This window comes from Leuresthes tenuis, unplaced genomic scaffold, assembly GCF_036924035.1.
Source record: "Leuresthes tenuis unplaced genomic scaffold, fLeuTen1.0.hap1 SCAF_22, whole genome shotgun sequence".
In the NCBI taxonomy this organism is placed as follows: Eukaryota; Metazoa; Chordata; class Actinopteri; order Atheriniformes; family Atherinopsidae; genus Leuresthes; species Leuresthes tenuis.
Genome location: NW_027325376.1, coordinates 18,583,428 through 18,596,109, shown reverse-complemented (window position 1 = coordinate 18,596,109; position 12,682 = coordinate 18,583,428). Strand labels below are relative to the sequence as shown.

The window sequence follows — 12,682 nt, the reverse complement described above, 5'->3', positions numbered from 1 at the left end:
TTTAAGAATTCTTTCCTTCAGGAGCAGTGATGCTGGAAAATAGGACAGTGTCAAGAAGTGACAGAGGGGGTTGTAAAAGTAGTAGGAGCTGCTGTTTCAACGCGCATCGTTGGGCATCGTGTTTTCTGGCCTTTACTGTTTCACACAGCTCACAATCAAACCAGCATTATTATTTTGCTTCAGTAATCATGTTGATATGAATAAAGTATTTGAGTTCCCAGTCGTGAGCATCCAGATAAAGAATTCTCACCCTGCTTTGTAGCTCACTATCTCTTTAGCTCTACGTGTTATTACTCTCTTTATCTTTATAACACAATTTCTATGCATTGTCTTTGCAGTTTGTTACCCCCCAAGTGGCTGAAAAATCACTTAATACTGCTCTAGGCAGACTTTCAGACCATAATCAATATATATCATTGGAATCACTGCACTCAGTTGATTCACTCTAAGTATGTGATTGAAATATATGAAGTGTGTCATATACCAAATGGAAACAAATAGAGGGTTTATTTATCTATTTGGTCTATGAATTAGCTATAAGAGCAGTATGAACTTGTCCCACTTGTCCAACGCTTCCCTCTGTACCATCAGGTGGATCTCAGCCACTTTACATGGTCAAATGTCTGTGTATATTTAGGTGTGGGTGTATGTCTGTCCATCTGTCCAGCAGCTTTTTAAATAAGGTAGCGGTGTGTGGCCGACTTCAGAATAACATTGGCAAGGACATTCACATGTTAGCATATAAGTGTGTGTGTGTCTGTGTTGATGTGAAATGGCCATTGTGCTGGAGGACATCATCCATCAACAGTCCCAGTGGTAAACATCATGGAATCAGCTCAGCGTGTATTGTACGTGTTGTTTTTCTACCTCTAGAAATTGGAGGCCAACAAGTTTTGGTGCAAGCTTACAATAGATGTATGTAGAGGACGGTGTTTCGGCTGATTTATGTTTCCTTTTCTCACTCTTGAGCATAAATGTTGCCTCCTTCGCAGCAGTTTGGCTCTCTGCCGGTTAGTGTGTACTCCAGGACAAATAGGCAAGCCCAGCGTGAGTCATGCTCTGATGGGAGATTCAGATTCAGACGCGTACACACAAACACACGCATTCACACACCCACGCCACATTAGTCTAACTCATTGATTTTTCAATGAGATCTGATTCACCATTAGAGCAGCCAGTCCTTGTTGTCAGTGCAGGGAAGAACAGATGACCACTGTCACTGAAAAGAGGCACAGAAGAGGAGGAGTTGAAGTGAGGGAGGGAAAGAGGGAAGGGGAGGCTAAAGTGCTATTAAGATGAAGAGATGTGTGGAGGGGGGTGGGGGACACGCTCAAGGTGACTGCCGGAGATCACGGCAAACACATACAAATGAGTTGGCTGAGCAGCAGCAGAGAGAAGGTGTGGTGAATGGAACCAACCACATCCTCTCTGTAAAGCGACAGTTCTCCACCGTCGACCAAATCAAAATGACACACATGTAGCTCCATCTTAAACATCTCTTGAGGCGGGTGATGAGTTAAGCGGGGTAGACATGAAGTCTGAGCTCCTGATGACAGCACCTTGGCTCCGAATTCCTGCTGGGCCTCCGGGTTTTCCTCTTTGTGCCACAACACAACGCTATGAAGACGCACAGTTGGAGATTTAGCCGGCAAGAAGTCTGCACGTTATGCAACTGCCTATTTTTCTTTTTTTTTCTTACATAACGCTGCAGAGTGGAAGATTAGCCCTGCTGTACTGTTCTTCTTGTAGCAGATGCCACAGCCGATCTCCTCTCGCAGGCATTACGCATACATTTTGACAGGCTGATTACCCATACTGAGCCAGAATTACCCTCAAAGGCAAGATGTAGAGATATCCGATGATGGTATATAAGCTCAGTTGCAGAAGCCTGCAGGATAAAAACATTCACCTATATTCATCTGTTACTGCAAATAGCACATACATTTTAACATTAATGCACACATTCGGTATATAAGTTATATAGCTGTTCTCATGCTGGAAGTCTGTATGAAACATTAAGTCAGCCCACACTACAGGGAAGTGTCAGATGTATGTGCGCATCGGGATAAAAATTGATTGCTTTTCATCGGGCATTCTGTAAAAATCTATTTATCAGTCATTTCTGTTCACTCTGTTCCACTGGCTGATTCATAAGCTCATAAATATTGCAGCTCTGCATACTTACGCTCGCATGTCAAGTTAGGCTCAAGTAGATACAGGCTGTGATAGATCATTATTGGGGAAATGAGAAAGAAGCTGATGAATGGTTTGCATTTCCACCACCCATGGGAATGTTAATATGAAATCTGTCAAACCGAATTATCGGCATCAGCAAATTCTTGAACTGGTCAGCCACTTTTCTGGACAGTTTCTTAAGGCCCGTTGATACAGCAAAATGCAAAATACCTTGGCTGATTTAAACAGCTGTAACTGTCTCAGACAGGGTCTTACTGAATTCACTTTTCTCTGTTATTTTTGCCCCCTAATTCACTTCCCTGGCATTCATGTATCAGATCTGAGAGGAGAAAGCAGAAATGGAATACAAATACAAAATAGTAAGATGTGTGTGGGGATGAAGCTGTTGAGTGTGTTAGAGAAGAAGCAAAGTAACTGAGCTGTCAGTTAAGAAATGAAACAAAGAAACAAATCCTTCAAAACTGCCTTTATATTTCCCCTATGCCCCCCTCCCTCCTTAATTGACTTCCAGTGTGCTGAGAAGAAACAATGAGATCTTGACATCTTCAGGAGGAGCTTTGATCTCAAAGCACCTTAAGACCCCAGAGGATCATCGAGGTTCCTCTTGTCCTTGTATCGCACAGTGTCTCACTCTGCCCCTTGCTCCTCCTCCTCCTCCTCCCTTTTCTCTTTCTTTTCTGCTCAAAATGATCAGCTAGAGCTCTCTGAGGCTGCCAGATAACCCTGATACACACACGCCAACTGCAGCCTCTGCCTCATTCTCATTCCCCTCTCGACAGCAGCTTTTACCTTGACGCGCTCTCGCACACTGCAAGGTCATGTTGAAATATTTCGGACGGAAATGCTCTCGTATTCCAGTACAGCTCTTTCTCTGCTGTGGCTGCCACACCGAATTCAAAAGCCAATTTGCTTTGTCTTTGAGAACATAGAAGGAGAAAACTCAGAGGAGAGGATTAAAGAAACTTTTCATTAAATTCTTTTGGGGTTTTTTTGTTGTATGAGAGACTGATCAGCGTTTTCTGTTCTGCAAATATAACCTCTTTGTTATATTAAGATGTCAGATATTTGGTGAGGACAGCAAGCTTGTGCTTTAATAATTGTAATAATAGTCACTTTTCTCTGTGAAGCTCAATGCAACAATACCAGAAATGATTTGGCTTTAGTTAAAACTCATTTCAGTCTGCAGACATATTCCCAGCCCCTTCCCATTGTTGATCCTTGAATATTTTATTGAACAAAGAGATGCTGTCTTCCTTGAGCTCTTGAGATAGAAATTGGATGTAATTGAAACTGTATCAGCCATTTCCCCTCTACAGTGGACCCCCTACATACACTACTGATTGGCCCAATAAAGAAAAGGAAGATGAGCTAGCCTCTAGATGAAAGAGGAAAAAAATGTAACAATCTGATATTAGCCAACAGCAGCAGCAGATTATGGACTGCTAAGCAGTACTTGAGAATCAGTGGTGTTTAAAGAGCAGCCAGGGATTATTTAAGTTACCTTACAGTCCTTTCATTTCATTGTTGCAGGCTTGACTGCACCCAGTCATTCAAAGAGGGTTTTTTTTCCTTCTGTTTCCAGAGATATGTTCGCTTAAGAGAAATGGCCATTAAAATGTCATTACTGCTTCACTAAAATCATTTTTAAGAAAGCTCTGGTTCCCAGCGGCTTCTTGCCGTAATGGGCTCGATACATTCCCTCAGTTCAGAGAAGAACCTTAATGTTGCGGAACACAAATGCTAATCTCTCTGTAAATATCACTAAAATTCCCTCCTTCCCTCTGCTTTTCAGTCCTAATAGTGTGGATTCATTCTGCTTTGCCCTGGCAAATTGAATTAATTTTCCAAGCAAAGGTGTTGTGATTATTCTAAGCTTCCTAGTGTGTGGGATGATCCTGACAATTCCATCCAGCGATATTTCTCTCTCCATTTTGTTTCTCAAAATGCAGCATCTCGAAGGTAACAATAATCTAAGCTTTAATTAAGTTTTCATTCTTGAGTGCCTTTTCAATCACTCCCTGACAGTTTTCATTTTGAAGTCTTAGAGTCTATATTTTGGTGTGCATGGGGAGAGCAGGCAGAAAGACTTGCGAGGGCTACTACATAACATGAATCAATTCATTAAGTGACTAAAAAGGTGGAAGCACTTTGCTGTTTTTCTTTACAGAATGAGATCATGTGTTGAGAAGTCCATCAGGCACCACTGTGGGCAACTCAACCAGATCTGGTATAGGGTAGTACTTCATGGGAAAGCTACCTGTGTTTCCTGTTGGACTTCCACTTAGAGTCGTGATGTTTATTCTCCTACTTCTTAAAGAATGTTGATCCCTGTACTGCATTAATCACACAGGCCAGCAACGCCTTTTAAGCCTGCTCAATTAATACCCTAATCAGGGCTGTCATCAGTGCACAGCCTTTTTGTGTCCTTGGCTCAATGCTGTAACCGCTTGATACAGCACCAAGGAGCACATACATTGGGCTGATTACACTGATCATTAACTTACCATACAACCTCTGCACTTATTTACTTAATTAACTTGCATTTCTCAGCTCTTTTAACATTACTTTGTTGTATTTTTCTTTTTTTGAAAATACTTAATCAGCCATGAATAATGGAAAATCGCTGCAGGCAAAAAGCCACACGTTCACCTCTAAATATCTTGGCATATGGGAAGTGGATAAAATAAATGTACATAACTAATGAGATAATGGAATCAATGGCATTGTAGCTGCAGAGGGCAGAGAGCGATGTGCAATCCTGACCCCATCTGCAAAGGAGCTCGACCTCTACTGACAATCAGGAAGTGTTCCTGTCTGCGGTTACCGGAGCAGAGTCTTACAGCTGTGCAGAACAAAACTGCAACAGAGAATTTACTACCAGACAGACAATGTGTCTGTGATGGTGCTGTCTGGTATGTGCTCTAGTCTGTGGCTCTCTGGCAGACTGTAACTCTGTAAATGACTTTGACCTTTCCTGGGACAGAGGACAAAAACCACAGAGGGAGAGAGAGGAAGTTACGGGAGAACAGAGTGGAGTAGGCGGTTGACTGTAATAAACTGGAATCAGTGGGCGGCTGTCAACACTAATAGATTGAAGAGGGGAGGGGGTCATCCGGTTGATGAATACTAAAGGTGTTGGAGTCCTTAGTGAGTGCTCTCTTCTTTACCAGCCTGATGTGTGTGAAATGTGACGCTCACAAAGTCATCAGACTGCAGAAACAGAAGGCGTTTTTGTTGTCTAAAGAAGCATACAGGACAACAAAACAGCAACCATACCTTGTGTATTAGTATAGTGTAATACACTGCAAATTTGACTTTATTTCAATGCAGTGTAACTACTGTCAGTGTGAGCCATCCATTTGTTTACTCCCTTTCTCCAGTTCAGGCACATGAGCAGCAGTAGAGAACGCAATCAAAAAATTACCGAAGTTACAGAGTTTCTTTAATCATGTTTTTGCTCTTTTTCTGTCATTGCATATCTTTGCAGCTGAATGCGAGAGAGGGAAAGGGGTGGTGGTGAAAGTAGTGTTCCCTTGCCAGGAGCTTCCACTATGGCTGCAGTTACTGTGTTTCCACTATTACACGTGTCTGTGCTCTATAAAGCGGTAGTTTATTTGCTAGTCATTGCCAGCGCCAGTTTTCTCTTCTTCTTTTGTTGGCTACAGGACATACTAGACACTTTAGTGACTCATGTCCCATATAGCGGCACAAAGAGGTATTACAAGAAAATTCAAACCATCTTGAAATACTTTCAGTTGAATATCTAAGTTGTATTATACTATTTTATGTAACATCTAGGTATTACTTTTTCCAGTTTTACTGATAGCTGTAGTTGAATTTTCAAAAGCACCTTTAAGTTTTTGAAGAAAAAAATGCTTTTGCATCAAAGAGGTAAAAAATGCGTAAAATGGTAAACTATCAAAGACTGATTAAAGTTTTTACAGCTCATAGTGTGTAAAATATGTAGATCTCAATCTCCAGTCCAGTGAAAAGTAGATGAGGTATTTCTTTAGATCAAAGCTATGTCTGCTGAAATACCATCTATACAAGATTGGTTAAAATGGCCCTAAGTCTTGTTTGAAAGACCTCAATGTGTTGGTTTAAAAAGAAAATAATTTACCAATGGGTTCACTGTGGGCAATGTTGAATTCAGTATCTCACCTAAGGAACTAAGGAACGTTAATACAAGGAGTGGAATTCTCTCACTAAAAGTCTGACTGGTGGACAACCACTCTATCACCTGAGCCACATTTCCCCATTGAATAAACTACAGCAAGGAGGATATTGTGCTGGAGAACCAGGCAGGAAGGGGAATGTCCAAGTTCTTAAACAAAGGACTGTATAGAAGCCTGCTTAGATTTTTACAGGATCTGTCAAAAATAGAAATAAAATACTTTCCACTCAAATGTAAAGTCCGCTTTTATGGGTCGACCTTTGTGACTCAATAGTTTTGTATTGTTGGTACACTCTCCTGACATAGTTTCCTATAATCTGCTTGTAGGAACGGGGAAGGATCGGTGTGATCTTCAACGTGGGAACGGACGACATAATCATCGAGGAGAGCGCAGTGATGGTGAGCGACGGCAAATACCACGTGGTGCGATTCACACGCAGTGGTGGTAACGCCACACTACAGGTGGACAACCAGCCTGTCATCGAGCGTTTCCCCTCAGGTAGGAACAGAAACCCTGATCCAGGGAGTTTTTTTCTTTTTGAACTGATTTCCCTGATAATCTGGACAACACAGTGGAGAGAGAGAAAAAAAAAAGTGCTTTGGAAGAACATTCATTACTTCAGGGTCCCATTTGCCAGTAAAAGTTAGTTTTAATTCTGGTTTATTTATCATGACCGTAGAGTCTGCCTGTATTAGTGTGTGATTAAGTCAGGCGCAGGTCCTACGGGCCGGAAAAACTAAAGACCCTTCCTGAGGCAGGCAATCTCCCATTTAACAGCTTCTTTCTCTCAGCAGTTAGTCTACCATTGTAGCCCCTGGCACCGTGAAGCCAGGATAGAGCGGAGCTTAGCTGAATAACAATATGACAGTCCGGTATAGCTGATGAACAAGTTTTTAGGGCACACAGGGAGGGAATTTAATACTGGGAAAGTCTGTGACGGTGTTTCTAAGTCATGCCTCCAGAATATACAGAAGCACAACATCATACAGACTTAAAATGAGGGCAAACACCAGATGAGTCACTGCTGGGAGTGTTGCTAATTCACTCGCTTGTTGTTTAACAATAATGGTTGTATTCTATTTCTGCCTGAATTTTCAGGCTATATTTGCTATGCAGAAGCTCACACTTAATTTCTCTCTGCACTGTGTTTCCCCCATTCTACAAGGTTGTTCAAAGGAAGACGTATTTTTAGTTTTCACATTCCAAATACCAGGCTAAGCTGGACTATCTGCCTGCATTAATAACGGTTGGACAAACTGAAGAGCCTGAATAGAAAATAATTTATTTTTTTTTTCATCAGCTCCGTCGATGTCACCCTTCGTCTCCTTTGTCTAAAATAATTTCAAGCGAAACGTCATTGTTTAAATACAGCAGGGTGAGTGCTGCTAATGTGGCCATGATATTTACTCTCGTTGACGTACAGTACAGAGCAAAGAGACTGTGACATTTTCTGTCACAGCAGTGGTCCCACATTTTGAGGCTTTGTTTTGGCATTTAGGGAAGCATATTCTCTTGCTCATCCATCAGCGCAGCGAGGCCAGACTAAGGGGCATGCATCACAGCCAGAGGAGGAAGCGCTCTGTGACAGTTCACTCCTTTCAGTTGTTATTATGATGGAAATGCAGCCCTTTTCACAACAGAAAACGCTCCAAAGAGGAGCCTTCATCTAACAATAGCACAAACCCCTTACAAAATAACAGTAGAGGAGCCTGTTAACATTGTCATCATCCAAATCTAGGTTTTGTTTCATCAAGAAACATGCACAGCCCATATTGGATTCTTTTTCTTCCTCTTCCCTTCCGCCCTCCCCACCGCTGTTGTTGTCCTCATCAAATCTTTCTTTCCTTTTCCTCTGCTGATCAAGAATTGAAGAGTGTTATTTTGTTGTTGTTTGTTAGTTTATCTGATGACTACTTGTTCGTCTGCTGGGGGTTGAAGCCTGACTGAAGTTTTATGGGATTATCAGGAGCAAGGGAAGGAAACAGAAAAGCTTTGATTCATTTATGTGAGCCAGATACACTCAAACTATTTTTGGGCATCCGCTTTGAAGGTTCCAGGCGCAAATGTCTGGTTGGGCGGCGTCCCGGGGAAATAGAGAAATGTTACACATTAAGAAAGCAAAACCTTGGATGAGGCTTCAGCACAAAGGGGCGGAGGAGTTTGTGAGGGAGTCTGTAAGCGGGGATTGTAACTTGATAACTGACGAATGAGGTGCGTAAGACAAGAGAGTGAGTTTCAATTTTATAGACAAGAGAAGAAAAAAGCAGCTCTCTTGTTGAAACAAGTTCACAAGACTAAGACTGGATATTTAGACATCTTCTCTTCTCTTAAAACCGGACCCAAACACTTCATTCACAGTGTGGGAATGTATTCCAAGGTACTTCATTTCCTTAACGCAGTAGTGTTGCAATGATGTCCCAGCAGAGCTCTGAAATCATCTTAGAATTGTCCTTGTAAATAGATTTTGAGAAAAACAGAGCAAGTAGACCTGAAAGATGCTTCCAATGGGGCCTTAAGTGTAACAGGTACCAATTTTGGCAAGTCCCTCCAACAAAACAAGCAAGTGCAGTTTCCTGTGAAATCTCCTCTCCAATGGGATTATTGTGACCCACATCACGCAGTCTCTTTGGGATGTTTTGAGCTCTAATACTTTGTGCATACAATGAGTTACAAGCAAGCTTTCCTGTCTCCTAGACCACTGCCAAAGCAAAGTAAATGTTCCCAGGGGCAGAGGAGAAGGACGATGAAAGATAAAATGTAATTCTTTCATTTCTCATAAGTAAGACAAGTTGTCTTTCTGAATGTTTTCCTCATAAATATCCACGTTTAAGCGCATTATATACAAGGCTTCACTTCTAAATTAGACCCAGAAGAGTTGCATTGCTTTCTTCACAAAGCCTCCATTAAAGCCCAGGCTTAACAGCAGCATATAAACAGCCGCCAATTGCAAGCTGATGATTTGGAGAGACAAGATGTTGACAGCAAATTTGGTCGTTACGGGTCAGGGGTATTCAACAGCAAAGCAACACGTCGTCTGATGTCCCATGAAGTGATGTTTGGTGTCCTAAGGGAGTCTTGTCAGTGGGTGTTTTGGTCCATGTCTGATTCTATGTGTGACAGTGCATGTGTCCGTCTGCATGTCTCACGCAGCGCATGTGGCCTGTGTGTCTCATGCTTTTGTGCCTCTTTGTTTGCGTATACGCATGCATGCACTTGATGGACAAAGAGCAGACACAAAATGTCAGAGGGTTGCCCAGCCAGCTAATCCCAGATGTCAGGCATCTCCGGTTGGTCCTGCAGCAACAGTTACTGGCACACCCCACATCCCTTATTCCCAAAAATGGCAGACTGGCTCAATAATAACATCCCTGTGTCACCCTGAGCATCACTGCATGGCCACAGATAAACAGGCAGTGCTATGTAATACTACTCAGTTGTAATTGCCATTATTCTGTAAGAAAATAACTTTCTGATAGACCTTTTTTTTTAGTTACACATTGTACAAGGACATAATAGTCTGCTCAATGTTAGAATGTAAGAAATTGTGTTGAAAGACGTCCTACATTGTTACCAGACTGCATCCACATTTACTTCACACACACATTTATTCAGAAGAATGTCCATGTCTTAGGAAAATAACAAGTTGCTAAGTATGGGAAACCTCCATGACTTCTTGGTGTTATCTAAACTTAACACAGAGTGCAGAAGAAAACATAAGTCTGCTCGGCATCAGAGACCTTTAGCCGCTGCATTTTTCTCTGACAGTTGAGCACATTAATGAAAGTGAGACTGCAGCTTTTCACAAAGAAGAAACAACACATTCTTCTACTTTCAAATAGAAAGAAGTTAGTTAGTTTTGTCTACAATCTTTTGTTAGTGACCAGTACTATTTCCTGGAGTAGCCAACTTCAGCCAGTATCACAGTAGCACTAAGTGTGTGCAAGCTTATTGAATGCTGATGACTTATTCAACAGAATCACAGTGAAAGTCACTGAGTTACTGATCTGATACCCCCTGTTCTCACAGCAACATTTATTGTTTAGGTTAATTCTTTTTAAGAGGAAAATGTGCAGTTTCATTTATCAGATGTTACACTGTCTACCTGTAATCATCTGAATGAAGCATCTCTAACAATGTTTGCTTTTCACACAGCTGCTCTTGTCAGCATTCATTGCTAAAGTGATTTTTCGAGAACTTCCTTGCTAATGATGCAGTGGCAGCAGTGTTGTCTTCATTTGTACCTAATTTTTTACATGAACTGCACATTTTTTGCACAGTCTGTGTACTACAGTACATTGAGTATGCATCGGCGAGTAAAATTGATTTTAAATGGTCAGAATTTGCATGTTAAAATGGATTCGTCAGATTCTAAAAATGTTGAGTGCCTGTATTTTAGATTTTTCGGGGTTTTTCTCTCCCAGCTCTTTAACTTGTGCTGATTGTGACCCTCGGACACAGAAGGGGGATCAGTTTCAGTGAATGGGGGCCTGCCACAGCATTAATCCCCGCTTACAAGAAGCCAGCTGCCCTTTCAGCAGCTGCTCCAGAAACTGACCAAGAGAAATAGAGAGCTTCAAGGTAGAAAAGTGGAAGCTTAGTATGTGGCTCAGTATATTGGTCTCATGTAGCTATTTATATGCAGATGTATAGGCGCATATAGTGTGTGTGTGTGTCCATGTGTGTGTGTGTGTAGAGGTGTTATATGCATGCCTGTCTGTCTCTTCTTTATCTTACAATTCCCCCATGTCATCATCATCATCACCTTTCTGCTTTAACTCTTTTTGTGATTATAGTCACTCACCACAAGAAATTATGACATTAAAGAAAAAAAGACTTGTGAAAAGAGCCATCCATTTCCTGTGAGTTCATATTACATTTGGCATTTGGTATTATCTTCAGTACCCCTGAGCTTTAGATGATCATTCTGCTTTTTAAAGCCATAGTTATGCCGTCACCATCATCATGTATTGGCTGTGATTACCGTACTTTTCTGCCCCCTAAATGTGTCATTATGTCCAATGTAAGAGCACAGTGATCAGTCTTTCTCCCACACTTACGACTTACTCACTTGTCCCTTTTTACAACTTGCACATCTAACTGTGAAGCTGTCTATTTAGTTTTTGACTAGGCTGCAGCTGATTAGAATTTCAAAGAGGAAGTGGCGTGGGAGGTGAGGGGTTCGTGCGCCGATGGAAGGTGTGGTGGCAGTTGGGACGTTGGAAAAGTAAAAGTGCTTTACAGTGATACTGAATAATGACGGACTAATGGAGAGGAGGAATAAGTAGTTAGGGAGAAAGACAGGGAGTAGTTTGGTGGAGGAAAAAGATGTGAGATCGTGTGTGCAAGCTGACAGTGTGCTGCTGTGCTGGATGAGGGTTTCCATGTGAACACATATGTACCACTCCCATGCAGACACAGACAAAGGCAGTGTAACATTGCACTGCTTGAAGAGCACCCAGAAAAAACAATATTCCTCTTGAGTAGGCCAACACTTTTAATACCGATCGTAAATCAAGGATTGAAAAAGAAAGAGAAAGGATAGATAAAGCACAAAGACTGGGTTACTGTCTTTCCCTGTTTTCGCTCTGTAAGGTTTAGAAGATCCGTTTAGGGTGAAGACTGGCCCTAAGAGAAAAGGAATGGGAAAGAAGGAGATTTGTGGATTCACAGAAGAAGACAGACACTCTTTGTAGCAACGAGGTCAGCTCCAGCTCTTCCGACTGAGCTGTTAAGATGTTCTTACTTCTCAGATAAACGGTATAAGAAAAGGGGTCATCTGTGCTCTTTCCCTCCTCTTTCCCCTTTTTATCACTACTTTTATGACTACACTGTTTCTCAACATCCATCTTTGTCTTCGCAGCCTCCCCGGTCTGGGAGACAGAAAACCAAGCGTGAATAAAGAAGGCAGATAAAGAGACAGTCTGAGGAGATTGAAGCAGCCAAAAAGATCTGACTCCCTCTTTCCATTGGCGAAAGAAATATGAGAACACTCTAAAAGTAGTTAGAGTAGCTAAAAGCAGGGGAAAGCAAAGGGATAAGGACAGGAGTGGGATGCCCTGTGTTCAAGACACTACAGTCAGACAAATGGCTGGAGGCGGAGGGACTTTAACTGAACATGGACTAGATTTCACTTCTCTGGCTTGGGCCTCCCAACAAGAAGTACTGAAGCATTCTTGCGTAGCTTTAATGGTCCACTGGGCAGAAGATGATAGATGAGAGTGTGGCGTGAAACTCGTCAGGATTGGCAGGAAACCATATTTACTATCATTTTGCTCAGATAGCGCAGCCATTTATTTCTTAGCTTTTGAAGT

General features: G+C 41.8%; 1 protein-coding gene across 7 annotated transcripts in view; it reads left to right on the top strand.

Moving 5' to 3' along the window:
- nrxn2b (neurexin 2b) overlaps positions 1-12,682 on the top strand; it is a 634,570-nt gene that overhangs the window by 588,136 nt on the left and 33,752 nt on the right. For all 7 annotated transcript variants that reach the window (XM_072375804.1, XM_072375805.1, XM_072375806.1 and 4 more), the window contains one exon: positions 6,698-6,869. In XM_072375804.1, coding sequence (XP_072231905.1) covers positions 6,698-6,869 — 172 coding nt within the window. The remainder of the gene's footprint in view (positions 1-6,697; positions 6,870-12,682) is intronic.